Source organism: Cyprinodon tularosa, unplaced genomic scaffold, assembly GCF_016077235.1.
Source record: "Cyprinodon tularosa strain WSP-4 unplaced genomic scaffold, ASM1607723v1 ctg1148, whole genome shotgun sequence".
Classification (NCBI taxonomy): Eukaryota; Metazoa; Chordata; class Actinopteri; order Cyprinodontiformes; family Cyprinodontidae; genus Cyprinodon; species Cyprinodon tularosa.
The window spans coordinates 28,436-54,060 of NW_024037946.1; the positions used below are offsets into that span (position 1 = coordinate 28,436).

At 38.2% G+C, this 25,625-nt stretch overlaps 1 protein-coding gene across 1 annotated transcript in view; it reads left to right on the forward strand.

The window, feature by feature from the left end:
- The first annotated feature begins 294 nt into the window (after positions 1-294).
- Positions 295-25,625, forward strand: part of LOC119796459 (lymphocyte antigen 75-like) — a 62,764-nt gene continuing 37,433 nt past the window's right edge. Inside the window, exons 1-4 of the mRNA XM_038305021.1 lie at positions 295-339; positions 2,656-2,731; positions 11,925-12,308; positions 12,446-12,799. Of these exons, the coding sequence (XP_038160949.1) occupies positions 2,698-2,731; positions 11,925-12,308; positions 12,446-12,799 (772 nt within the window). The 5' untranslated portion in view covers positions 295-339; positions 2,656-2,697. The remainder of the gene's footprint in view (positions 340-2,655; positions 2,732-11,924; positions 12,309-12,445; positions 12,800-25,625) is intronic.

Here is a 25,625-nt window from a genome sequence, read left to right on the forward strand (position 1 = left end):
CCTGAGTTTCTAGCATTTAAACATGTGAGGCAGGTGGTACCTATAAAGCTGGTCACACACTGTACTATTTTTTGCCCTGCATTATGCTGAGAAGCTATATCCTTACATGCAGTGCTGCATAAAAAACGTTTTCTAAAAAATGTAACTGATAAATATTCCTTCCTTTTCATTATTTATAGATGATTCAAGAAAAACACGAGACCTGCCTGGTTTGAATATTCAAATTGTAGAATATTTAAATTTAGCTGGTATACAGAGATCTGTGTCTGAAGCACATTAACATTTGACTGAGGACAGTACTCAGCTGCACATCAGGAAGGGAACATTCAAGTTCATCAGGTAAAAAAAAAACTAAATTTAAGTTTTTCTTACATATAATGCAGACAGTCCTGAAAAAAAAAATAACCACCCTTATTTTCTTCAATTGCTCGATTTTTAGTTAGGCAGTATTACATGAAATTGAAAACAAGGATGTAATAATAATTTATTTTCATCATTATATATGAAGAGTTCATTTGCAAAAATCGATTTAAAGACATTTTTCAAAAAATGAGCTGAGACATGTTATTTACTCTTTGCATGGCGCTGCTAATAACGAGTATGTTTTTTTGAAAATTTATAAAAATTGAGTTATCTGTTTTTGCAAATAAAATCTTCATATATTGAATATCTAGAATTCTAGTAATATTTCTGATTTTGAGTATTGATGGATCTAAACTACTGACAGCTTGCACTGAAATCAAAAATAGATTTCATTAAATAAATCAGTGAATAACTAAACACTGAAAATTTAAACACTAAAAATGTAATCGCTGGATAATGCAGACACTGAGAAATCAAACATTGCCTGAAAAAAGTTAAAATTAATCATTAGGCTCTCATATTCTATAGCTTCTATTCAATGAGAGGTGGTTTCAGTGTCACAACAAGCTAAAAATGTAAACTAGAGTCTATAGGCTTGAGTGTCGGAGGCAGAGCTAAACTGAAGGCTTCTTCAAATGTTTTTCTGGAACTCTTTATCCTCTACCTGCAATGAACATGAAATGCTTAGGTTCATGCAGGGCTGACTCAGCACATCTGGGGGCCCTAAGCAAGACTCAACTGAGAGACTGAGAGATTAGTATGTCACAAGTGCAAAAGGAACAAAATTAACTCATCATTAACATTTAACCCATCCCCTTGAGGAGCAGTTTGGGTCTTTCTTAGGGACCCAGAGTGGATGTTTTTAAAAAGGACCTGCCCTCTCCCATTAAACCCATTAAATCACAATGTGACAGGCCAGGATTAAACCTGCAATGTCTGGCCTTCATACTTTAACCCCTGTAACACCACAGACATATCCAAGACGGTGCTTCCAAGTAACTATATTATATTGAGACATTTGAAATTGAAACAATATGGCTAATTTTTCTTTTAGCTGAGATTAGGAAGACAGACAGATGTGACAGAATGTATAGAACTTACATGATGCTCACTGTAATGCTATGTTCAGACCGCACATAATAGAGGGAGCAGGAGCAGCTAGATTACATGTGTTAGGTTTTATTATTTATACATCATGTGCACTGTTAATTTGTTAGTCAGATTAGACAGAGCAGAAGGCCTTCCTTCACATTGTGGATATCACGGTGTGTACGGAGGTCATCTAATCAAGACAGCCTTCGTGTCTCTAAGAGTGCACAGGATATGGGCACATCTTGGAGCCGGTCTGATAGGAGAGCTGCTGTATCTGTAACCCTGAGACAGAGAGGCAACCTGCATGGAGTTCAAGACATGGATGGCGTGTCAGTTTCTGATACGGACAGCTAAGCATCCACATGATGCAACACAGACTCAGAAGGTATAAGAAGCAGGAGATGACGTTGTTCGGGGCTCAAACTTTGCCGGACGCTTGCGGACGTGATTTTTGAGACCACAGCTGTGCATAGCTCTAAGCATTTTTCTCTGTCCTGTAACGACCTGATCTGGAATAAACTCTGTTACTTTTTTACTCCTGTTTTTATTGTCCCTTTTTTATATGGTTTTACCGAGTTTGAGTTAAGAGTAGTAAATAACTTGCTCCCAGGAAAAGAACCGGTGAGGAGGCCCCCGGGGCGCTATAGCCTTTACTTCCAAGGGGACAAATCCTCCACACTTTAACACATGCAAAGTATATAGTTGACAAACATCAAGGAGCATTAAAAGGTCCTGCAGCTCATGTTGTGCAGCAGGAGCAGCTCATTTTGGCGCTTCTGAGCAGACAAAGAAGCGTCTCTTGAGCTTCTGAGCATCTGACGCATGGGACACGCTTCCAAAGCAACAGCTGCTGGAGTTTGAAAGATTTAACTTTTACTGCTCAACATGTTAAATTACAATTACAGAAGCTGATCTGGTATCTGGCAGGGAGACAGACACAGCACTGCTGCTGCAGATTGCTATGATCGCTCCCCTGAAACAGTTTATTAACACCTAAATTAACTTAACTTAATACAAAATATGTTCACTTTTTCGCCACTTCCAGTGTTTACAATCTGAACCTGAATACGACTTAATTCTCTTTAGAGAAATTACAGAATAAGAAGAAAAGCTCTTTGGTCTTTATTAGTGCTTATTAATACCTTGTGGGTGTGACAAAAACAACATTTCATTTTCAATTTTGCTTTGCTTTTGGAACAGAGTCAAACTCTTCAAGGAAAAATATTCCAGCTGATATCAAAGATGCAGTGGAGTGTGATTCTGCTCTTTCTGATGGGTAAATTTATCTAAACACAACTACACTCACTGGTTTCTAGTAATATACAGACTCAGCTGGTGAGATGGAGAGATGGCTGATTTGTTAACACAGATAAATTAACTGATAACTATAGAAAACATTACATATTAGAATGTAGATTTGCTTTTACTATTTTGTTCAACACAAAATGTTTTATATTTTCAGGTCAGAGTTATTTCATCAACTGTCAGCTCTATGAGTATCACTACATTAATGAGGAAAAGAACTGGACTGAAGCTCAGCAGTACTGCAGAGAGAAACACACTGACCTGGCCACAGTGACTAACATGGCAGACATGAAGAGACTCAACAGAACCAGAGCAGGAAATAAGGGGGAAGCTTGGATTGGTCTGTATGATCAGACAGATGTTAACAGAACATGGTACTGGTCTCTGCCTGGAGTGGAGTTCAATGAAAGTGAGACAAACTGGAGACCAGGAGAACCAAGTGATAAAGGAAATGGAAATCCTGAGAACTGTGGAATTTTAAATAATGACCTTAGATGGATAGATACTGGTTGCCAACATAAATACCATTTCCTCTGTTATGATGGTGAGAATGTTGATTTACTTTTCTGTATTTTGTTTATGGGTTGTCAAATTATTCTTTTTGTTTTATTGAGTATTTTTTCTACAAACAAGAACACATGTAAAGCTAATGTGATGTGAGTTTATCTGTTTACTCCACAGAAACTAATAGAACCCAGAAATACAGCTTGATTAGAGAGGAGAAGACCTGGCAGGAAGCTCAGAGTTACTGCAGAGAGAAACACACAGACCTGATCAGTGGAATGAAGCAGCTACAGGATGGAGAACTGAAGGAAGTGATGAACTTTACAGAGATTTTAACATACTTTGGTCTCTTCAGAGACACCTGGAGGTGGTCAGATGGAAGCAGTTTCTCTTTCAGACACTGGAATGACCAGTTAAACAATCAGAAATACAACACTGGTCGATGTGCCATGGCTGTATTTGATGATGAAGGCAGATGGAAGAATGACAGCTGTGATCAGAAAAAACCCTTCATCTGTTATGATGGTGAGCTGTTTACATAAAACTTATCCTGTGTAGGATTTATTTTTTTTATCTCCTATGTATGATTGTCTTTTTAATATATTTTGAAAGCATTTAACAATTCACCATTTGAAGATTTATATCCCAATCATCCAATTCTATGTAATTATTAAAAAAAATGAGTAACTTGAAACCACAGTTTTAAAACATTCGGTCGTTGCCTCTGAATAATGATATAGTTAGTGACATATTATTTATCTTATCCATCACCTCTATGCCAGATAAAGTGATCCTGGTCAAAGAAAATAAAACCTGGGAGGATGCCTTATACTACTGCAGAGATCACTTCCATGACCTGGTCACCATCACCAGCCTGGATGAGCAGAGATGGATCCAGGAGAAAGCCAAGAACGCCTCGACTGATTATGTCTGGATGGGACTGCGCTACACCTGTACTCTGGATTTCTGGTTCTGGGTCAGTGATGAGGTGGTCAGGTATAAGAACTGGGCCTCAGGGGAACCAGTGGATGACTGTGACATGTCTGGAGCCATGGAGACAGGAGGAGGACTTAAGTGGAGGAAAATAAATGATCTAGAGAAGTTTAACTTCATCTGTTCTAAGGAATAACACTGATTTATAGATTATTTGTGTTGCTTTATTCTGTGATACTGAGGATTTTGTGCAAAAAATATTTTCAGTTAAAAAGCACAAGCATTTTAATTATTAGTATAGAGATTATACTTTCAACAAACTACAGCACTTGCTTTAAACCTGTTACAGATTATCCTTTATTTCTGGTTTCTTTCTTTGAAACATCTGCTTCTCTAAATAGAACATCTTTTACTTTTCGTTTATTTTGATCAGGTTATGGTTATATATTTATTGGCTGACTGTAAATAGGGGGCGCTAGTGTGCAGTTACTTCAGGAATACAGAATGAATAATATAAATACAGTAAACATCAAATACATTAAGAAAAAGTAATCACACCTGTTCACTCATTAAATGTGTCTGACTCTTGATTTTTTTAGTGTTCTCATTCCTTTTTGGGTTTATCTGGAGTCTACTTTTTTTTTCATCGAGGCCTAATAACAGATTTTTAAAGGTGTGTGTACTGTCAGTTGTTATTCTCAGTTAACAGGAAGTCTGGGCTTGGATTTTTGCAACAAATTTCTTGGTTAAAATTATAGGTGTGTCAAATACTAGAAACAAAACATTTTAATTGTTTATAATCGCAGATATTAAATATTTCATGTATTTCTAGACGAGGTTTGCTCCCATTGCTGCAGGGATTTTGAACCACTCCTCCATACAGATGTTCAGATCCTTCAGGTTTCAGGGCTGTTACTGGGCAACATGGACCTTCAGCTCCCTCCAAAGATGTTTGGATTGGGTTCAGGTCTGCAGACTGGCTAGGCCACTTCAGGACCTGGAGCTGCTTCTTATGGAGCTACTCCTTAATCTTTTCTTTATTTGGATCCCATTAGTTCCCACAAGGTGGTTATAGCCTTCCTGGGGTCCAAGAAAAAAAAAATGTAAATAACATAAAAATATAAATAAATTACAAAAGTAAACAAAAAAGTATTTGCATTGGAGAACAAACAAACAAACAAAAAAAACTACAAAAGACCTTTTAAAAAGGAGGGAGGACAGTACATTGTCATGTTTTCAGTAACCTCACTAAGCGACCTTTGGTTTTTATTTGGTTAAAGAATTTTTTTTCTTTTTGTCTCTGTGATGGAAAACTATTCCTGCATTTGGGCCTCTGTTAAAATCAGTCCTTCTCATAGAAACTGAATTGTGCCTGAGGACCACAGGAGAATCTGAACTCACTGGGTGAGACACACTGTGACACAGTGGTGACAAAACTCACTAGAAGTGATTTTAACATAGAAAAACAGGCTGTTGGTCGATCAGAACTGTGTGCATAAACATTTAAGGGATGCCTGTAGATTTTCCGTTATCTTTAACTGAGACAGTTGCAGTAGATCTCATTTTTAGAGAAAATTAATTTCTACCTGATCTATTCTGAGCTCTGAAGTTTCCATAAATGCTTCTGTGCAGCATTGGACCACAGAACTGGACAAAGATGAAGACAACTCAGCGCAATGTTCTGAGTAACCATTTTTAGGACAGAAGTTGGACAATAAGCAGAACATCTGTACCTCTGCCCATCAATCTAATATTATGGTTAATTTGGTTTGCTCCAATCTAAAGCCCAACAGCTTAACCTTAGAGACCTGCTGCACCAGTGCTCCCTCTAGTGACAGATGGAGATCATTGGTACATGACTGAACTCACTGATTAAATACATTTCTCTTCAAAAACACATTTTAAAAACTTTAGTTTAGTACCAATTTCTTCATTTCCCTCCACTTTACTGTCAGATATCTTCTCGCTGTAAAGTAGTGCTCTGTTTAGAAATTGATGTGTATGACAAAAAAATAAAATAAAAAATACAAAAAGCAAAATAAAAAAAAACATCATCATCCACATAAATGACTTTATCAGCCTAATTGAACATGCGAAGTCATTTATGAATAGAGAAAATTAAAGTCGTCCCATTAAAGTTCCTTGAGGTTGACTGTATGATGTAACTTTAGCTCTGGATGAACTTCCATTAAAATGCACTTCTTAACTCTCCCTCTTCCCTCCAATAAAGACATTTCATCCCAGCGCACATCATAAATGACCCCTCACACCCCCACCAAGGACTGTTCTACCTGCTGCCCTCTGGGAAGAAGCTTCAAAATATCCGATGCAGATCCAGCAGATTCCATAACAGTTTCTTCCCCACTGCCATTAGAATGCAGAATGTGTGTAAAATTGGTTATTCTATTCATATAAAAGAAAAAAATATATTTTTTTGAACAGTAAATATACAATCATTTGTTTATATTACTATTTTTTTTATGTATTTATTACTTTTTCTAAGGCTGCACTTTAAAATAAGAAATTGTTTAGAACTGTTTTAAACTACATTTCTTTTTGTATACACTCAGACATACAGAAAGGTAAGATGTCATTCATTCTGTGCACTCTTCCAGAGGAGGGTTTTTCTAGATAATGCAAAGATCAATGACAGCAAAGCTGCTATGAAATCCAGCAACACACCTCACAGATTGTTTTTTTAAATGTATTTTATTATTATTTTTTTTTTATCCATTAACTGGTGATCTTTCATTTCTGTAGAGCATTGTTAGTAACCCTGAACCCTGTGGAACTCTTTTAAGGATTGAATTTTCTTTAATACATTGGATAATTTGATTGAATTGTTTTTACTAATAATTCACTAAGCACAGGGAGTTAACCAGTGTACAGTTAGTGCCAGTTAAGATTACATTTCTAACTTTAGGTAGAGTAATAATTTTAGAGAGACAAAAACCAGCATATTGGCAGCCATTTTAATCATCCTTCAAGGTCATCAACACCAGATAAAGCATCCTTAGAAAAACCTTGTAGTTTATCTTTAACTGTTTTTAATCCACAATATCCAGATTAACCTCTTAAAACCTTAAGTGGGGTAATAACTCAGAATGCATAAAATTCCACTGGTAAAATTTTTACCAGCAGATGGAGCCATTGCGCGCAGCTCCAAGCTGACACCTAAAGTTCCATTCCCCAACTATTAAATCTAGAGGTCTTAAATGTTCTGCATTTATGGTTGACATGATGTAGAACAAATATAAAACAATAACACAATTACTGCTGTTCAAAAAAGACCTATCATTTTGAGAATAAAAAAACAACTTTGATTAATGCTTGAACTGATGCAGGTTGGTCTGTTTTCTAGTTACCCAATTTTAATTTATATATTCAGAAACTGGAGGGTGTTAGCTTTCAAAAAAAGTATTGCACACATAATTTGGGTTTACAGTTCCTAAGTTATTTGCCTTTTAATATGGGTATGCAAAATAGGAGAGGATTACCCAAAATGAGGTGGATGTTAAGAGGTTAAAGCAGCAAATGTTTCCATCCATTAAATCAATGATCATATTAGAACAGTTTACCTTTAAGTTCATCTGAAATCTCAGACCGTTGACCTTGTTGATGAAAAATATGTTAAAATAATTTCTTTTTTCTATGTGGTTTAATTTTTGTATTTGGTTCCTCACTTTACAATAGACTTTTCTATTCTTATCTCTCAGAAGCATGAAGGATCTGAGCTCACCACTAAACCATAGTGAACTGTTTATCCTTATTATTTTATTAATTAATTTTATTTCTTTAATTACACATTTTTATAGCAACATTTTACATCATATCGCTGGGCTTGACAAATGCAAACTGAAAGAGGCAATGATAGAGAGTGGAACAGAGAGAGATTAAAAAACAAAAAGAGTGATGGAGAGAGAGAGAGATAGAGAAAGAGAGAGAGAGAGAGAGAGAGAAAAAAAAAAAAAAAAAAAAAAAAGATACACTCACACAGTACCTTGGTGCGTCTATACAGGAACCCCTAAACATCATTCCGCGAGCCCCACTGCATAATTGCACCATAAATATTAATGCTCTGAACTTCCATATCAATGAATTTTTTTGCACCATGTTTTTTCTCCCACATTGTTTACATTTGATCACTGCTGCACTTTATGGAATGGAAATATCATGTAAACACTATGTATACAAAATGACTATAAAGTTTTCTAAGTCTGAGTAAGTCTAAGTCTTAAGATGCAAAGGAAACTTTTTTGTTTTAAGTGAAACATTTTGAAAAAAAAATTCTCATTTCTACAACTGAATGTGAGGTTTCCTAAAACTGTGACTCTGTATGTAATGCTTCTTTCCTTAAATTAAACTGTCAGACTGTATGATTCAAACACATGTAGCACCCCTCTGCCCTTATTATGTAATAACTGGGACCAGAAAGTAAATAAAATAGTGGGTTGCTGTTTTGGATTCGTTAAATTCAGGCAGGTACCATGTAGGTTTACCTAACTTAAGCCAAAACGTATTGCTCTAATAACTATTCACCACGCATAAGTATAATAACTGAAATAATTCCAGACAACCTGCTATTAAAACAATTTTGTTTAATAAGAACACAAGACACCGAAACACAGAAAAACATTTGTTTACGAATAAAATTCGAATGAAAACTCAAACTTGGGATAACGACCCAGATAAATGTAAAAAAAAAATAAAAAAACACTAACTATAAAGGCTCTTACCAAAATTTAAATCTCTCTCAATTAAATGCAAAAACTAGTTCAACATTGTTTTGCTAAACTAGAATCCCATTTTTTGGCATAAAAAGCACCCCATACCTTTACAGGAAAATTACCCGTAGGAACACTAGAAAACCTACAAGTGGGCCCAAACACACACACAGTTCGGTATCGCTTTAATTTTTGTTGCAGGCCTGTTGATGCTAGGATGCGGTGCAACAAATGAGCCTCCGCTACGCTGCAGTCTCCCTTAGATCAGCCGTGGTTCTCGTCTTGGCTGCTTCACCTCCATCGCGCTTCAACACACCTCAGAAGTCACAGACTAGGAGTGTTGAATCAACTTGTTGAAAAAAACCCTGGATCAGTTCGGTGCATTCTCCAACCTCGTTCCAGCGCTCCTGAACTAAGGTCTCCATCTGCATCCTCCTTCCACTTTTTTCTTCCCACTCCCACCTTCTTCCTCCAATCATCCCCCAGTCTGTTTTTTTTGATTCAACAAAAGAAGGAACATTAATAGACGGTACTTAATTATCTTTAAAAAGAAGATCACGGCTCTACTGTGAAGGTATTGCAGAGATAAAATTAACACATTTCCAATTCAAATGAATTCAGGTTATTCATATAGAGCTAATTCACGGTACTGTCAGATTGGTTACAAGATTATGACATGGAAAACCAGTTGATTGTATAGAGTCACTGACTTGCAAGACATGCTCCTCCTGGTTGAGTTTGCAGTTACAATGTTAATTTGTTGACTTTTCAGCAATGCCTGCTTTTAGCGACAGTGGAGAGGAAAAATTCATTTTAACAGGAAGAAACCAGCAGAACCAGGCTCAGTGTGAGCGGCCATCTGCTGAGGCCGACTGGGGTTCAAAAAGACGTAAGCAGACAAAAAGAAGCAGAGATACAAAAAGAAGCAGATACAAAAGGTCACTGTCAACCAGCTACAGGGGCGGTCCCTTCTAGGAAACACACAGCCAGGTAGACGAGCTCCGAACCAGCTCCCATGTCAGAGGATGAAAGAGAGCACAGTCAGAGAAACAGGACTACACTGAAAAACTTTCCAAGCTCCAACATCAATAAACAGAAAGCAGCAAAAATAGAATTGTAATAAACAAAATTATCTATTAATCAAAGTAACAATAAAGGACACAGATTAATTCTTATTGAACAGGAGAGCTGTAAATTTTCCATATGATTCACCCAGAGTTGCTGACTTCACATTCTTCCTTTTTCTTGTGTAGAATTTGCTAAGAAACCATAGCAAACTTCTGCCCAGGCGCTCCACCACATCATCAAATAATACTCGTGTTTATTTGTTGCTTTTCTGTGCCTTGGCTGAGCTCAAGTTTACAGGGTGACTCTTGGCATGCTGTAAAAACTGCTTCCAGTCTGGCCAGTACCACCACCTGCTGCAGGAGCTAGGACTAGATGATCACTTCCAGCTGTACTTCTATCTGAACAGAACCTGGTATCAGGATCCGCAGGGTTGAGGCAGGAGGACGGATCAACCTGTAAAATTTCACTGCACTCTATCCATATCCATGCCACCACCTCCCCTACTGCCAGTGCTGCTTCAATATATCTGCAGGTCTGCTGTGTTTTTTGCAATGATGCTTCGCTGTAATATGAGCCAATCACCTTGCTGGAAATACATCAGTGACCATTTATCTGCACCAGAAAGCACCCTTACATTGGAATAACATGGAAATAACTCACTGTATTCACATTCATAGTGAATGTGCCTTAAGAGTTGATAAACCAAAACATGAATCAAATAGGAAACAAAAAAGTGTTATGAATAAAATGCTTAAAAATGTTGCAGTGACAATTTTCACCTAATTTCTGTTGATTTATCAGCTAAATGTATTTTTCTCATAAATGCACCTTTTAAACTTTTTTTTCTGGCCATGTAATAAATTTGTTCAATAAAGAGTCTGTAAACTAACCTTGATGTTATGAAAAAGGGAAATAATTTCCATGGTAAACACTAGCAGTCAGATAATACAGCTGGACTCTCACCTGAGACACACAATGGTGAATAGAGGCTTTTAGTTTTATCAGACTTTTGGTCATAAATATTCAAATAATTTGTTCCACCCTGTTACAGACGTTGGTTTATCCATGCACCTACTGCATCCAGTTTTGAATATTTAAATTGTGAGATGGTAAAATTCATCTGCTGTTCAGAAATCAGCAAAACAAAGATACCAACAGTTTAGTGGGACAGTTTTCAGCAGAGCATCAAGAAAGGAACATCCCATTTAGTGAGGAGAAAGGAAGCAGAGGAAGGTTTGAGCTCAATCTGTTCTTGCATTCAACCTTATTAGAATCTGCTTTATCTATTTATTTGTAATGTCTTTATTTATTTAAAGGTCTTTTTTATTTGTAAACATTAAACTTTTCAGTTTTTTGTTCTCTGATCTGTTTCCTGTTTGGCTTCAGCTCCTCTCCTATCATTGTTTCTCTGTACAGTGGAGGAAGAGCTGCAGGTTTTCAGATCCTGATTTAAAGTATTTAATGTCTTTTTCCTCCAACAGAGAAAAATTCTCTCCAGACAGCAGATATGCAGTGGAATCTGGTTCTGTTCATTCTGATGGGTAAGTTGATATTAAATAAAGCTACACTCACTGGTTTGTGATACATTACAGACTTAAAAAAATAAAACTTGTATAATGTTTTATCAAGTCTCTTAACTGCAAAGTGCTTCATATTTAGTCATTCATCCATTCAAATGCTGATTGTGTTCAGCTACACTGTAACCACAGCTGCCCTGGAGCAGCCAGAAGCAAAGCCACTGAATCAGCAGTTTTTACCAAGGAGCTCCTGAAATGGAGCAAAGGCTCAAATGGCAACTGGCCTTTAATACAAGACAACCTCCCCTCAGCTACTTCACCCCTATAACACTACAAAAACCTAAACTAAGACCTACTGCAAATGCCGGTGGAGATTTATAATCTAGTGCTAAATACAGCAACATTTTTATATTTTCAGGTCAGAGTTGTTTCATCAACTGTCAGCTCTATGAGTATCTCTACATTAATGAGGAAAAGAACTGGACTGAAGCTCAGCAGTACTGCAGAGAGAAACACACTGACCTGGCCACAGTGTCTAACATGGCAGACATGAAGAGACTCCTCAGTACCAGAGCAGGAGATAAGAGGGACGTTTGGATTGGTCTGTCTAATCAGACAGATGTTAACAGAACATGGTACTGGTCTCTGCCTGGAGTGGAGTTCAATGAAAGTGAGACAAACTGGAAACCAGGAGAACCAAGTGATAAAGGAAATGGAAATGAGAACTGTGGATATTTAAATAATGACCTTAGATGGAGAGATACTGGTTGCCAACATAAATACCATTTCCTCTGTTATGATGGTGAGAATGTTGATTTAATTTTCTGTAGTTTGTTTATGGGTTGTCAAATTATTCTCTTTGTTTTACTGAGTATTTTTCCTACAAACAAGAAAACATGTAAAGTCAATGTGATGTGAGTTTATCTGTTTACTCCACAGAAACTAATAGAACCCAGAAATACCACTTGATTAGAGAGAAGAAGACCTGGCAGGAAGCTCAGAGTTACTGCAGAGAGAAACACACAGACCTGATCAGTGGAATGAAGCAGCTACAGGATGGAGAACTGAAGGAAGTGATGAAATCTGTGGTAGCTGGGACACACATATACTTTGGTCTGTTCAGAGACACCTGGAGGTGGTCAGATGGAAGCAGTTTCTCTTTCAGACACTGGGAGACATTGCCAAACAATGAGGGAACCAACACTGGTCGATGTGCCATGGCTGTGTTTGATGATGAAGGCAGATGGAAGACTGACAGCTGTGATCAGAAAAAACCCTTCATCTGTTATAATGGTGAGATTTCTTAGGCACCTCTTCTGATTTTAATATATTATTTATTTTTCTATTATGTATGATTTAGCTCTTCATGGTAATATCAATTTTCAAAAAAGACATTCATACATCAGCATCCATTATTTAAAGGAACAATAAGCAATAATTTATTATTTGAGATAGAAAGAAAACAAATTTGAAAAATGTGTGGATCAAAACGCTCACCTGAAGACAATCACCTACCATAATGAAGCTCTCTTGGTATCAGCATTAGATTATGAGTTCATTACAAGACATGATTGGTAGTAAGGCTGAACAAAGTGAATATCTCTTTATCCAGTGTTGTGATTGTTATTTATTTTTTTTTATTCTCCTTTGCACTAACCATCAACATGTAGATAATTCATTTCTGGGTTTAAGTCTTTTCATTACCTTGAAAGCTTTCTTGTGCAGAGTCCACTGTTGGAGGATTTTCCTGTAATCATTTTGTAGAAAAGTGTTTATTTTTTATTTGCATACATGAATCTGTGTGCAAGCTGCAACTCCCTCTTCCTTCTGTGTGAATCCAAGGTAGAAAATCAGTGTATTAATCCTGTTAAATGAGATCAATAGTTAGTCTGTCTCTAATTTGAAAATTGCATCTTTTTAAATTTAAATTATTTAACAAATGCAATGAATTGCCCGGCTCTACAGTAGGTAGGGTAAGGGGGGGCATGGCGGGGTGCAGCTGGAGTGGAGGTGGAGAAGGGTTCACTTGTTACACATCTTATATCAGTATGCTGACAATGCTAAACAGAGCACCTAGTGGTGAAATTTTCTCATTTAAAAGCGTTTTAAACCAAAGCATTTTGTTTGATTAACGTTTTTATCATTGTTTACAAATACTAATTAATAATGCCACTGAACAAGAAATTGTTTATGTCCTCTATGGCAGATAAAGTGATACTAGTCCAAGAAAACAAATCCTGGGAGGATGCCTTAGACTACTGCAGAGATCACTACCATGACCTGGTCACCATCACCAATGAAACTCAGCAAACTTCAGTCCAGGAGATAGCTAAGAAAGCCACAACTGATCATGTCTGGATGGGACTGCACTACGCCTGCACTCTGGATTTGTGGTTCTGGGTCAATGACAAATTGGTCAGGTATGAGAACTGGGCCTCAGAGCAACCAATGGATGACTGTGACATGTCTGGAGCCATGGAGACAGGAGGAGAACATCAGTGGAGGAAAAAAAATGATAGTGAGAAGTTTAACTTTATCTGCTCTAACGATTAAAACAGTTTGTATAATAGATTAAGTGTGGTGTTTGCCATAGGATATTTTGTAGTTCTGTGGAAACATCTTGAATTATATATATATAAAAAAAATAATAATCACTTTTTCTAACTGTGAGGGATTTAATAAATGACTCGTTGGTGGAAGGTTTAAGTCTTTGTCTTTCTCGATGTAAGAACTTCTCACCACTCTCTTTTTCTTTGAGGTCACTTGGTCTGGTGTTGCCATAGAAACGCACCTATGAGCAGTGCTGACAAGGACCTGGTGTTTTACAATCAGCCTCATAAGGAAAATCCACACTGACTGAGAGGGAGGGGAGATGTCTGGGTTTGGTTTAGATCGGGGGGGGGTAACCAATTAGAAATCAGCGAGGTCCAAAAAAGAAAATCCTTAACCAGTAAAGGTCGGGAGACATTTTTAATTATCTGTTACTTTAACACAATTTAACACGGAAATAAAAAGAGGTGTTTATGCATGTATGTTATACATTGAATTTTTAAATAAAAAAGTAAAACAAAGCAGAATTTTTTTTTCATTTTAAAATCTAAAGTGCTTTTTGAAGTAGATAACAATCTTTGAGTTTGTAACATTGACAATTTCCTGATTTACATATATTTTTATAACACCTGAACTGACTTTTTTTTTCTTTCTCTTTTGTGGCTATATCAGAGCAGTGGGCTTTATGCTGCCCCGCAAAGCTTTAAACCTGGGTTTGAATGGAGATAAAGCCATTCTCCAGCACATATCAAGGTGCTCATTTTGAGCCTGGATCCATATTTATTTTTGATTCATGGTGGAGAATCCTGCTTCACAGCAGCAGGTTGAGCCAACCATACTCTAAATGTGCAGGGTCTGCTCCGGTCCGGTCAGGGCAAGATCCGCTATTGCAATCACACTAAACAGGAAAAAAAAACGGTGAGAAGATCTGTTTTTTTCAAATTAAAATATAGTAACAACAGATCGGTAACTACAAATTAGAGCATAATTCTTATATTTTTCAAAAACCTAACACTGTTATTTAAGATTGGATGCAAACTATTGGTACTTCAACGGACCAGGAAGCAGATTTCTCATCTCCATCAGAAACCACACATCTGCTGGATGCTGATGGGGATTTCTTTAATATATCATATTAAATTAAGCGTTTGTTTCTGCATGTTTTGCTCATAATTTAATTATAATACCTTGTATGCTCTCCTTGAGCTCCAATAATAAGTCAGAGTGCAGCAATACGGGAGGAACAGCGGAGGCTGTAGGCTTTGCTTTGTGCAGGAGGTCAGGAGCGCAGCAGAGACGGAGGATGTTGGATTTTGGGGTAACAGGAGAAGCGGCGCAAGTGGAGTTAGACACTGTCGTCAGACAACGTGATAATTTATAAATGTTTTAAATCAGGTTGGGCCTGGATAGCCAGCAGGTGGGTCCAGATCCGGATCGCAGTACTTTAATCAGTGACCTCTGCTTTAGATTATTGCTTAGCGTCAATTTGTTTTTGTTTTATTTTCCCCTAGAGTTTTAATTTTGTTGATTGTTTTCAAATAGAACATTTAAATGTAAAGGTTTCCAACCCTTTTATTAGAGATTGTACAGGCTGATGCTTTAAAAGCTGGGTTGTTTAAATCTGGGTTTTATTTTTTATTTTTTGTTCTTTTGCTGTGATTTAGGAAAGTGTCTGCAAACCTTACATTAACCTTTTATAGGATGATCCTTTATTTCTAGTGTCTTCTTATTTATGCTCCTTCTCACTAACTCCATGTGAACCTTTGTCTACATTTGTTTTATTTTGCTCAGGTTATATATTTAATAAATGTCTGTAAAAATTGGGCACTGTAAAAAGTTAAATACTGTAAACATATCTTCCATAATAAAAAGTAACCACATCTTATTTGGTGTTTCGTTTTTCTGTCTAATAAGTGATGTGTTTTAAAGGCAAGGGATGCAGTCAAACTGAGAGTCCATGTAATGTTTAGTAGGTAGCTCCCATCCACAGGAAGCCAGAGTCTATACCAAACTTTCTAGTTAAATATGGAGATGTGTCTTTATAAAATGGCTGTAAAAACAACAGCATTCAAAATCTGCTCCAAGAGAGAGAAAATTAATAAATGACCCTATGGTGGCTTAATAAAGCTTAAAAGCAAAACACTGTTAAGCAAAAAATATATATGATCCTCCTTTTGTTTAAATTAAATGAACAGTCAGATCTCTTTGGTTAAGTTGGGAGCTGGGTACGTTTTTGTTGCTTTTAAGTTATTGTAGACCTAAAAAATGTGTGGGACTGCTGCCAATTCTCACAGCAGGTAAAAAGTTTGCATGAATTATTGCACATTTACATGCATAATTTTTTTACATGTTTTTTTTTGTGTGGGTTAGAGTTTTGGCTGCCACCTGTAAATAGAGATGGTCAGCTTTTACATAGATTATGTTCAGGTCAGAAAACTGGCTAGGCCACTCCAGGACATTGAGGTTCCTTTCTTTTAATCATTTTTTATTCAGATCTCCCTAAATTCCCTGGAAGTGGTTGTCTGTGTCCTTGGGTTCAACAAAAACTATAAAATTACAATATATAAATCCCATTTACGTCATAAAATCATGGCCATTAAAACGATTGTGTGTGGAGAGGACACATTTAATAGTTACTTAGACAGAAAGCCAGAATGGAAGAATGGATTAATTTGGATTGAGTTTGTTGAATTTAAAGAATAGTTTAAACTCAAACGTCAGGAGACTATCAGAAGAACATGCTAGTGAATTTGGAAAATAACTATGTACTGAGAATGCTAAATAAGAGAAAAGAGCAAGAAGAAACAAAGCAAAATACACCTAAACATACCTTTATCTACCCAAAAGAAAACTGGATCCATTTCCTTCCCACCAGGTTTCAAATGTTCTTCAGACCAGACGGCTTCACAGGGAGTCATACAGGGAGAAACATAGTGAACACGTTGATGGAGGTAAAAAATAAATGGGGCTTTACTGGAAAAGTAGCCTCTGTTTTTACAGATAAAGCTGCCAACATGCTAGTTGCTGTCTATCTCACTGACCTCTTACAGTACATGTTGGATGTTTTGCCAATGTGCTTAATTTGGCTTCACAGTCTGCTCTCAAAACTGCTGCAGTCACACGGCTTCTGAGCAGAGTAAGATGCACCTCTGCTTTTTTTCATCAAAGTACTTTGGCCTGTCGTGCCCTCAGAAAGATTCAGAGGTTGTTGGACTTCCCACAGCACAAACTATTAACTGATGTCCCTACGAGGTGAAACAGTGCTTTAGACATGCTGGAGAGATTCTTGGAACAACAACCAGCTGTCTCTGCTGCCTTACTCACCCCTGCCAGTCTGGGTCCTTGAGTAAGACCCTTAACACCACACTTCTCCCTTGGGGCCGCACAGTGGCATCCCACTGCTCCTCAAGGGAATGGGTTAAATGCAGACGTGAATTTCTCCAGTGTGAGATTAATAAAGTAATATAATTATTATTATGGCAGCAGAGGATATTGTACAGGCTCTTAAGCCATTAAAGAAAGCCACCATAGTGATGTCTCAGAAAAGCACCTCTACTCTGTCTGTCATTGCAACCCTAAAGCAAGCTTCTAGAGGAGATGCAGTCATTATCCAGGGACTCTGGAGTGATGGAGAAAATGAAGACAGCTGTTTTTTTTTTTCTTTGCAGCACACTAAAATTCCATTACATTTATGAAAATACTGATCATATTGGAAACAGTTAAGTTATGTTGCTTAACATGTTTTTAAGGTGCGTGAGTCTGAATGATGATCTCTCCATTGCTTCAGCTCTGGACCCAAGGTTTAAGGCCCTACCTTTTCTGTCACATGATGCTGATCGAGAGGAAGTGTTCACATATCTTGTAGCTCTCACCAAGGAATAAGCCTCTGTCAAAAGCTCATTGAGTACTTAATAATTATAAAATTCACACTAAAATATACAGATTTTTTTTCTTGCTGTCAAATGGAATGCTAATCATCCTGTAATTATTTAAACACTCACCAGGAAAGAAATTGAACTATATTTATTTTGCATTTATAACCCCAAAATGCATATCCAATTAATTATATCAAAGTATAAAGCTGCTCTTTACTAATGTAATTTTATATATATATATATATATATATATATATATATATATATATATATATATATATATATATATATATATATATATATATATATATATATATATATATATATATATATATTTTTTTTTTTTTTTGCAACACCACCAGAGTGGGCTGATAGATGTAGGACGTGATGTAATTGAACCCCTGATGACCCTTCCGGACCACCATCAAAGAAAGGAAGGGACTCTTGTGCTCTGGTTGATCTCTTCAGCAGCTCATATAAAACTCCACTAGCAGTGACCACAACCAAAGATACGAAGGCATTAGATGAGGTGATGCGTTATGAAGAGGTACAACCACTGTGACTCTCCACAAATCCACTCCATTGGTAAGAGAGCATATCTGAAGTCAACAATGTCACAGTGTTACGGCCAGTGGCCTTTTCTGTGTTTGTGTTTATTTTATTTTTTTTCAGAGGCCTGATCAAATTGACTGCACCTGGAAGCGGATGTTTTTCCTGTGACACACCTTGGGGCCTACCGTGATTGGATCACCAAGTGCCTGCTCCACCAATCATTGTTGAGGCCTCCATTTAAAACCAAAGGACTTCCTAGGGGAAGGCGCGGCTGATCCTTTGTTCAGACAGCTTGCCATTTTGTGGGGTGTAGGTTTGACTGCTGTAAAACTGGTGTTAGCTTTGATAGCTTAGTCTGCTCTAACAGATTTTGTTCACCTTGATTTCTTGTGTAACTTGCTTTGTCCCGGTGGGGGAACTTTGAAACGCTGTTAGAGACTTGTATTTTAGTTTTTGTTTAACTTGTTTTGAGAGATCATTTTTGTTTGGTTAAGTTCTTTGATTTACACCTCTGTTTTGTGGATTTTGTTTTAGTGAATACTCTGTTGTTGAGAGTCCCTACGTTTTGATTAATAATTGTTACCCTTTTTTGTTTATTTTGAAAAACTCCAAACAATAAATCCTTAAATTGTTAAAACCTTACCACCAGGGTTTCTTTAATGTTACTTCCTTTTTCCCTGGCTGAGCCGGGTCGTAACATTTAAAGAAACCCTGGTGGACCAACCACATGAAGGTGGTTGGTGGGATTCAGACTCCTGTCACACTTCCTAGGTTTGATCCCCTCTCGGCTTCCTCTGGATCTGTTGGGTCCAAAGTTGATGCTCGCCTGAAGGTTCGTCTCGCCAGATTGCAAGCTGAGGCTGAGGAGAAGGCACAACTCAGGCAATATCAGCTTGAAATTAAGCGGTTGGAAATTGAGGCTGAAAAAGCTATTAAGCTTCGACAGCTAGAGCTTGAGTATAAGGCCAGATTTCCAATTCAAACAACCAGTGAGAGCCCTAGTAGTTCTGGTGGGCCCTCTATTAGACCCTTTGAAGTTACAAAGTATGTTTCTTTAGTACCTGAGTTTCGAGAGGCAAAGATTGATTCTTACTTCTCTGCTTTTGAGCGCATAGCACAGGCTTTGCAGTGGCCCCCTGATGTTTGGTCTTTGCTGCTTCAGTGCAGAATCCATGGTAAAGCTCAAGAGGTTGTAGCCGCCCTCCCTCTTTCAGACACCCTAAAGTATGATGTGGTTAAAGCTGCCATTTTGAAAGCTTATGAGCTTGTACCTGAGGCTTACCGGCAAAAATTTAGATCTTTTAAGAAAAGCCCCTCACAGACCTATGTAGAGTTCGCCAGAAAAAAGGGAAGTCTCTTTGACCGTTGGTGTGCTTCAAATAAGGTGACAAATTTTGACACTCTGAGAGAACTTGTTCTGTTGGAAGAGTTCAAAAATTGTCTACCTGAACGTGTTGTTGTTCATTTGAATGAACAAAAGGTAAACTCACTGTCTTCTGCTGCTGTGTTAGCTGATGAGTATGTGCTTACACATAAGTCTACCTTTCAGTCTGTGCTCAATAGAGGTGTGTCTATAAAATCAGCTGTTGAACCACCCAAGTCAACTCCTCAAAAGAATGACAAGGAGTGTTTCTATTGTCACAAAACAGGTCATCTCATTGCTAATTGTTTAGCCTTGAAAAGAAAAGAACAGAACACACAGTCCAAACCAAAAGGTGTGGGGCTAATAAGGAACCAGTCTCCTACCCCACGAAAGGCTGACCTTGGCTGAACTCCTGATCCGTGTTATGAACCTTTTTTGCTAACTGGATATGTTTCATTACCAGGAAAACTTGCAGATCCACATCCAGTTCGTATTTTGTGTGACACGGGTGCCTCCCAATCTATTATGTTAACTGACTCCCTACCGTTTTCTGAGTTGTCATTTTGTGGCTACAGTGTTGTTCTGCAAGGACTGGAAATGGGTTATGTCCCCTGGCCTGTACACTTGGTGCAGTTACAATCAGAACTGATTTCTGGTATTTTCCCCATTGCTGTTTGTTCTGAGCTTCCAGTTAACGGTATTTCCCTTTTACTTGGTAATGATATTGCAGGTGGTAAAGTAACACCTTCCCTGGAAATATTAGACGTCCCCTGCTCCCGTCCTAAGGACGACGATGCAATACAGACTACTGTCTCTGCTTTCTGTGTGCTCACCAGGGCTCAAAATTTGAAGAGAAACTCAGAAGAAGATGTAGACTTGTCTGACAGTGTGCTTATGTCAATCTTTTCAGAGGAGGAAAAAGTACCAGCTGCAACACAGTTGCCCGCAGTCCCCCAGCTGAAACCTGATGTGCGACAAGCTGATTTCGGTTCTTCTCCCATCTCCCGATCCCAGCTTTGTGCCGCTCAGAAGGTGGATCCAACTCTAAAAAGGTACTTCTCAGGTGTTGTAAGTGCTGACAAAGCTAGAGCTGAACAAGTAGCATTTTATGTAAATGATGGAGTATTGATGAGAAAATGGTGCCCTGTTGTCCTCCCTGATGCTGACTGGAATGTGGTACACCAAATTGTAATTCCATCAAGTTACCGCAAACACATTTTGGCCTTGGCACATGAAGGAAGCTGGGCAGGACATCTGGGGGTAACAAAAACTTATCAGAATGTTCTGAAACATTTTTACTGGCCCGGATTAAAAACAGATGTACGCCAGTATTGTCGCAGCTGTCATACCTGTCAGGTAACTGGTAAACCCAACCAAGTTATCCCTCCTGCTCCTCTCCATCCTATTTCTGTGGTTGGAGAACCTTTTGAGCGAATTATCATGGACTGTGTTGGGCCACTTCCACGCACAAAATCTGGTAATCAGTTCCTGCTCACCTTAATGTGTGCCTCAACTCGTTACCCAGAAGCAATCCCACTGCGTAAGATCACTTCCAGCTCAGTAGTAAAAGCGATGACAACTTTTTTTTTTCACCTTCGGCCTTCCTAGAGTAATTCAAACTGATCAAGGCAAAACTTTCAGTCTAAGCTTTTTAAGCAAGTCCTTAAGGAACTGAACATACAGCATACAGTCTCCAGTGCCTATCATCCTGAATCTCAAGGAGCTTTAGAGCGTTGGCATCAGACGTTAAAGTCTATGCTACGAAAATAAAGTATAGAAACAGAAAAGGACTGGGATGAAGGGTTACCTTTTGTTTTGTTTGCAGCTCGGGAGGCTATTCAAGAGTCTCTAAGATTCAGCCCAGCTGAGTTGGTGTTTGGCCATACGCTCCGTAGCCCTCTAAAAATCCTTAAAGAGAAAATCTTGGAGATAAATGTTTCTCCCCAGGAGAACATTTTGGACTATGTCTGCAAGTTCAGAGAAAGACTGCATCAGTCTTGTGCTTTTGCAAAAGAAACATTAGGGGAGTCTCAAAGGTCCATGAAGAAGCATTATGACCAGTCTGCCCTGTCTCGTTCTTTTGCCAAGGGGGAAAAAGTCCTGGCTTTACTACCTGTTCCTGGTTCTACTCTTTCTGCCAAGTTTTCAGGACCTTATGTGGTTCAGGAGAAGTTGAGTGAGACAGATTATGTAATCAGCACTCCTGAAAGAAGGAGAAAATCTCGGGTCTGTCACATAAATATGTTAAAGCCGTACTGTTCTCGAGACCCAAACGGTAATCCTGACCGTCAAACAGGTCAACCTTTACCTTCAACTTGCTCCTCAGCATTGATTGTAAGGGAGTGTTCTGACTCTGCTGTAGAGGATGGTTTAACATTGCGTTCCATTTCTTACCAAAGCTCACGATTGTCAAACTCTGAAATGTTGAAGGTCCTACCTAACCAGCTTTCACATTTAACAGAGGAACAAAAAAATGATATTATTGTCTTGCTCAATAGTTACCAAGAACTGTTCCGTGATGTGCCAACACAAACTTCAGTTCTTAAACATGACATTGATGTTGCTGGGGCCAAGCCAATAAAGCAACATCCGTACAGAACAAACCCAGTTAAAAGAATCTTGATGAACGGTGAAACAGACTACATGTTACAACATGGGTTTGCTAAGCAAAGTTCCAGCCCATGGAGTTCCCCATGTCTTTTGGAGATGAAACCTGATGGCTCTCCTCGTTTTATAACAGATTTCCGAAAAGGTAATTCAGTTACTGTTATTGATTCGTATCCACTTCCCCGTATAGAGGATTGTGTTGATACCATTGGTAATGCCAATTTTGTAAGTAAACTGGACCTATTAAAAGGATACTGGCAGGTACCATTAACTGACCGTGCATCAGAGATCTCTGCATTTGTAACACCAGATCAGTTTTTGCAATATACAGTCATGGCATTTGGCATCTGTAATGCCCCAGCCACCTATCAGCGGTTGGTTAACACTGTTCTGTCTGGATTACCAAACTGTAATGCATATCTTGACGATCTCATTGTGTACACTTCTACCTGGGAAGAACACATAAAAATCTTAAAAGCTGTGTTCACTTGGCTTGCTGACGCTTCGCTTACTGTAAACTTAGCTAAGTGTGATTTTGGTAAAGCAACTGTCACTTACCTTGGTAGGCAAGTCGGCCGGGGACAAGTATGCCCTTTAGAAGCCAAAATAAAAGCCATCGTTCAGTTTCCTGTCCCTAGCACAAGAAAAGCCCTTCGCCGTTTCCTTGGCATGGCCAGTTATTACCGAAATTACTGTCGAAATTTTTCAACGGTAGCCCACCCTCTCACTACTCTGCTGAGCCCAAAAGTAGACTTTGTCTGGACTCCTGAGTGTCAACATGCTTTTGAAAGTATAAAATCTCTTTTGTCACATGCACCTGTGCTTTCCTCTCCAGACATGTCAAAGGCTTTCAAACTTGAAGTGGATGCTAGTGCTGTTGGAGCTGGTGCTGTACTGTTACAGGAAGGTGGGGACGGAGCTGATCATCCCGTCTGTTATTTTTCCCGTAAATTTACACCCAGTCAACTCAATTACTCCATCATTGAGAAAGAAACTCTGGCTTTGCTACTTGCACTTCAACACTTTGAGGTTTACCTAGGGTCTAGCCCTGTGCCAATCACAGTATACACCGACCACAACCCCCTTTTTTTCCTTTCTCGAATGTACAACCACAATCAGAGACTCATGCGGTGGACGTTACTGGTAAAGGATTACCATCTTAATATTAAACATAAGAAAGGTGCAGACAACTTCTTAGCAGATGCATTATCTAGAGTGTAGCTTATAGTTTCCTTCAGTTGGAAATGTTCCTCCCAAACCCTTTTAGGTTAGGATTTTAAGGGGGGAGGTGTTACGGCCAGTGGCCTTTTCTGTGTTTGTGTTTATTTAATTTTTTTTCAGAGGCCTGATCAAATTGACTGCACCTGGAAGTGGATGTTTTTCCTGTGACACACCTTGGGGCCTACCGTGATTGGATCACCAATTGCCTGCTCCACCAATCATTGTTGAGGCCTCCATTTAAAACCAAAGGACTTCCTAGGGGAAGGCGCGGCTGATCCTTTGTTCAGACAGCTTGCCATTTTGTGGGGTGTAGGTTTGACTGCTGTAAAACTGGTGTTAGCTTTGATAGCTTAGTCTGCTCTAACAGATTTTGTTCACCTTGATTTCTTGTGTAACTTGCTTTGGGGGAACTTTGAAACGCCGTTAGAGACTTGTATTTTAGTTTTTGTTTAACTTGTTTTGAGAGATCATTTTTGTTTGGTTAAGTTCTTTGATTTACACCTCTGTTTTGTGGATTTTGTTTTAGTGAATACTCTGTTGTTGAGAGTCCCTACGTTTTGATTAATAATTGTTACCCTTTTTTGTTTATTTTGAAAAACTCCAAACAATAAATCCTTAAATTGTTAAAACCTTACCACCAGGGTTTCTTAAATGTTACTTCCTTTTTCCCTGGCTGAGCCGGGTCGTAACACACAGGAAGAGCTGTCTGCACTTGCTGTTCTCTCAATTGAGCAAGTATTCAGGAAGTCAATAGATATGGGTCTCCTCATTCCAAGATTTACTGAGGCCAAGGCCTGAAAAACAAGAATTTAGGGAAAGAGAGAATACAAGAAAAGGTTTAAAAAAAAGCATTGAGAGGAAAATATCAAGAAAAGGGGAAAGAAAGAAAAGGGGAAAACGAGGAGGAATATGAGTTAAGGGAAGAAAAGAATAAGAAAAAAGACAATGACAAAACAGAGAGAAATTCAGGCTGTGAAACAGACAGCATGAAAGAAAGGACAGGAAGAGAGGGACAACAGGTGAAGCAATGCATGTGTATTCTGTTAAAATGTCTATTTGTATAATTGACCTGTTTTTTTTCCTCATTTCAGATGGCACCATGCCTGCCTACTAGAAAAAGGGACAAAAGGAAACATAGAGAGGAAAACAACAACAAAAGGATAAGAGAGAGAGACAAAAGATCGAACAAATAGTCTATTCTATTAAAATTTCTGTCTCTGTATAATGGATCTTATCTATGCGTTGTCTTTAAAGTTCAAGGGCCCCCAGCCTGTCTTTGCCTAGGGCCCCCAATTTCCTAGATCCACCCCTGAAAGAGAGATATGTAAAAAGAACATCAGAGAAGTAGAAGAGAAGTATATATGTTATTATTCAATGCCAAAGACCCCCCCCCCCCCAAGAGAGAAAATATATATATCCAAACAGATCTGTAAACTAAAGTAGAATCACCCCCAAAGCAGAGGATTCAGGAAGGCCACTCCATCATTAATGAGCATGCCGCATCTTTGTAATGAAGAAAGGGCAAAATTTGCGTCCTATGATCTACAACTGGGATATTCAACTCTGTTTCTCCAACGTTATGCTCTCTCTGCTTTTTCTCATAGTATTAATTAAATTAAATTACTGTATTACCAGGGGCGTTGCTAGGCACAAAGCTTTACTGGGGCACTGGCCCCCTATCGCATATGCCCCTCCTGCCATACACAAATACAGACAAGCACTGCCCCACCCTGATAAATTCCTACCAAAAATACCAGTTGAGATATTAATGAGTGTAAGAGCATATTTGTTTTAACAAACATGAACATTTTCAACATTGCAGCTGTAAAAAATAAAACATTACCAACTTTAAAAATAAAAAGTTTCCTTATACACATTCTGAAGTAATCATTAATTCCTAGGTTTCAGAGTTTTAGTTCAGGTGAAAGTTTAACTAATCCTGAACTAAGTT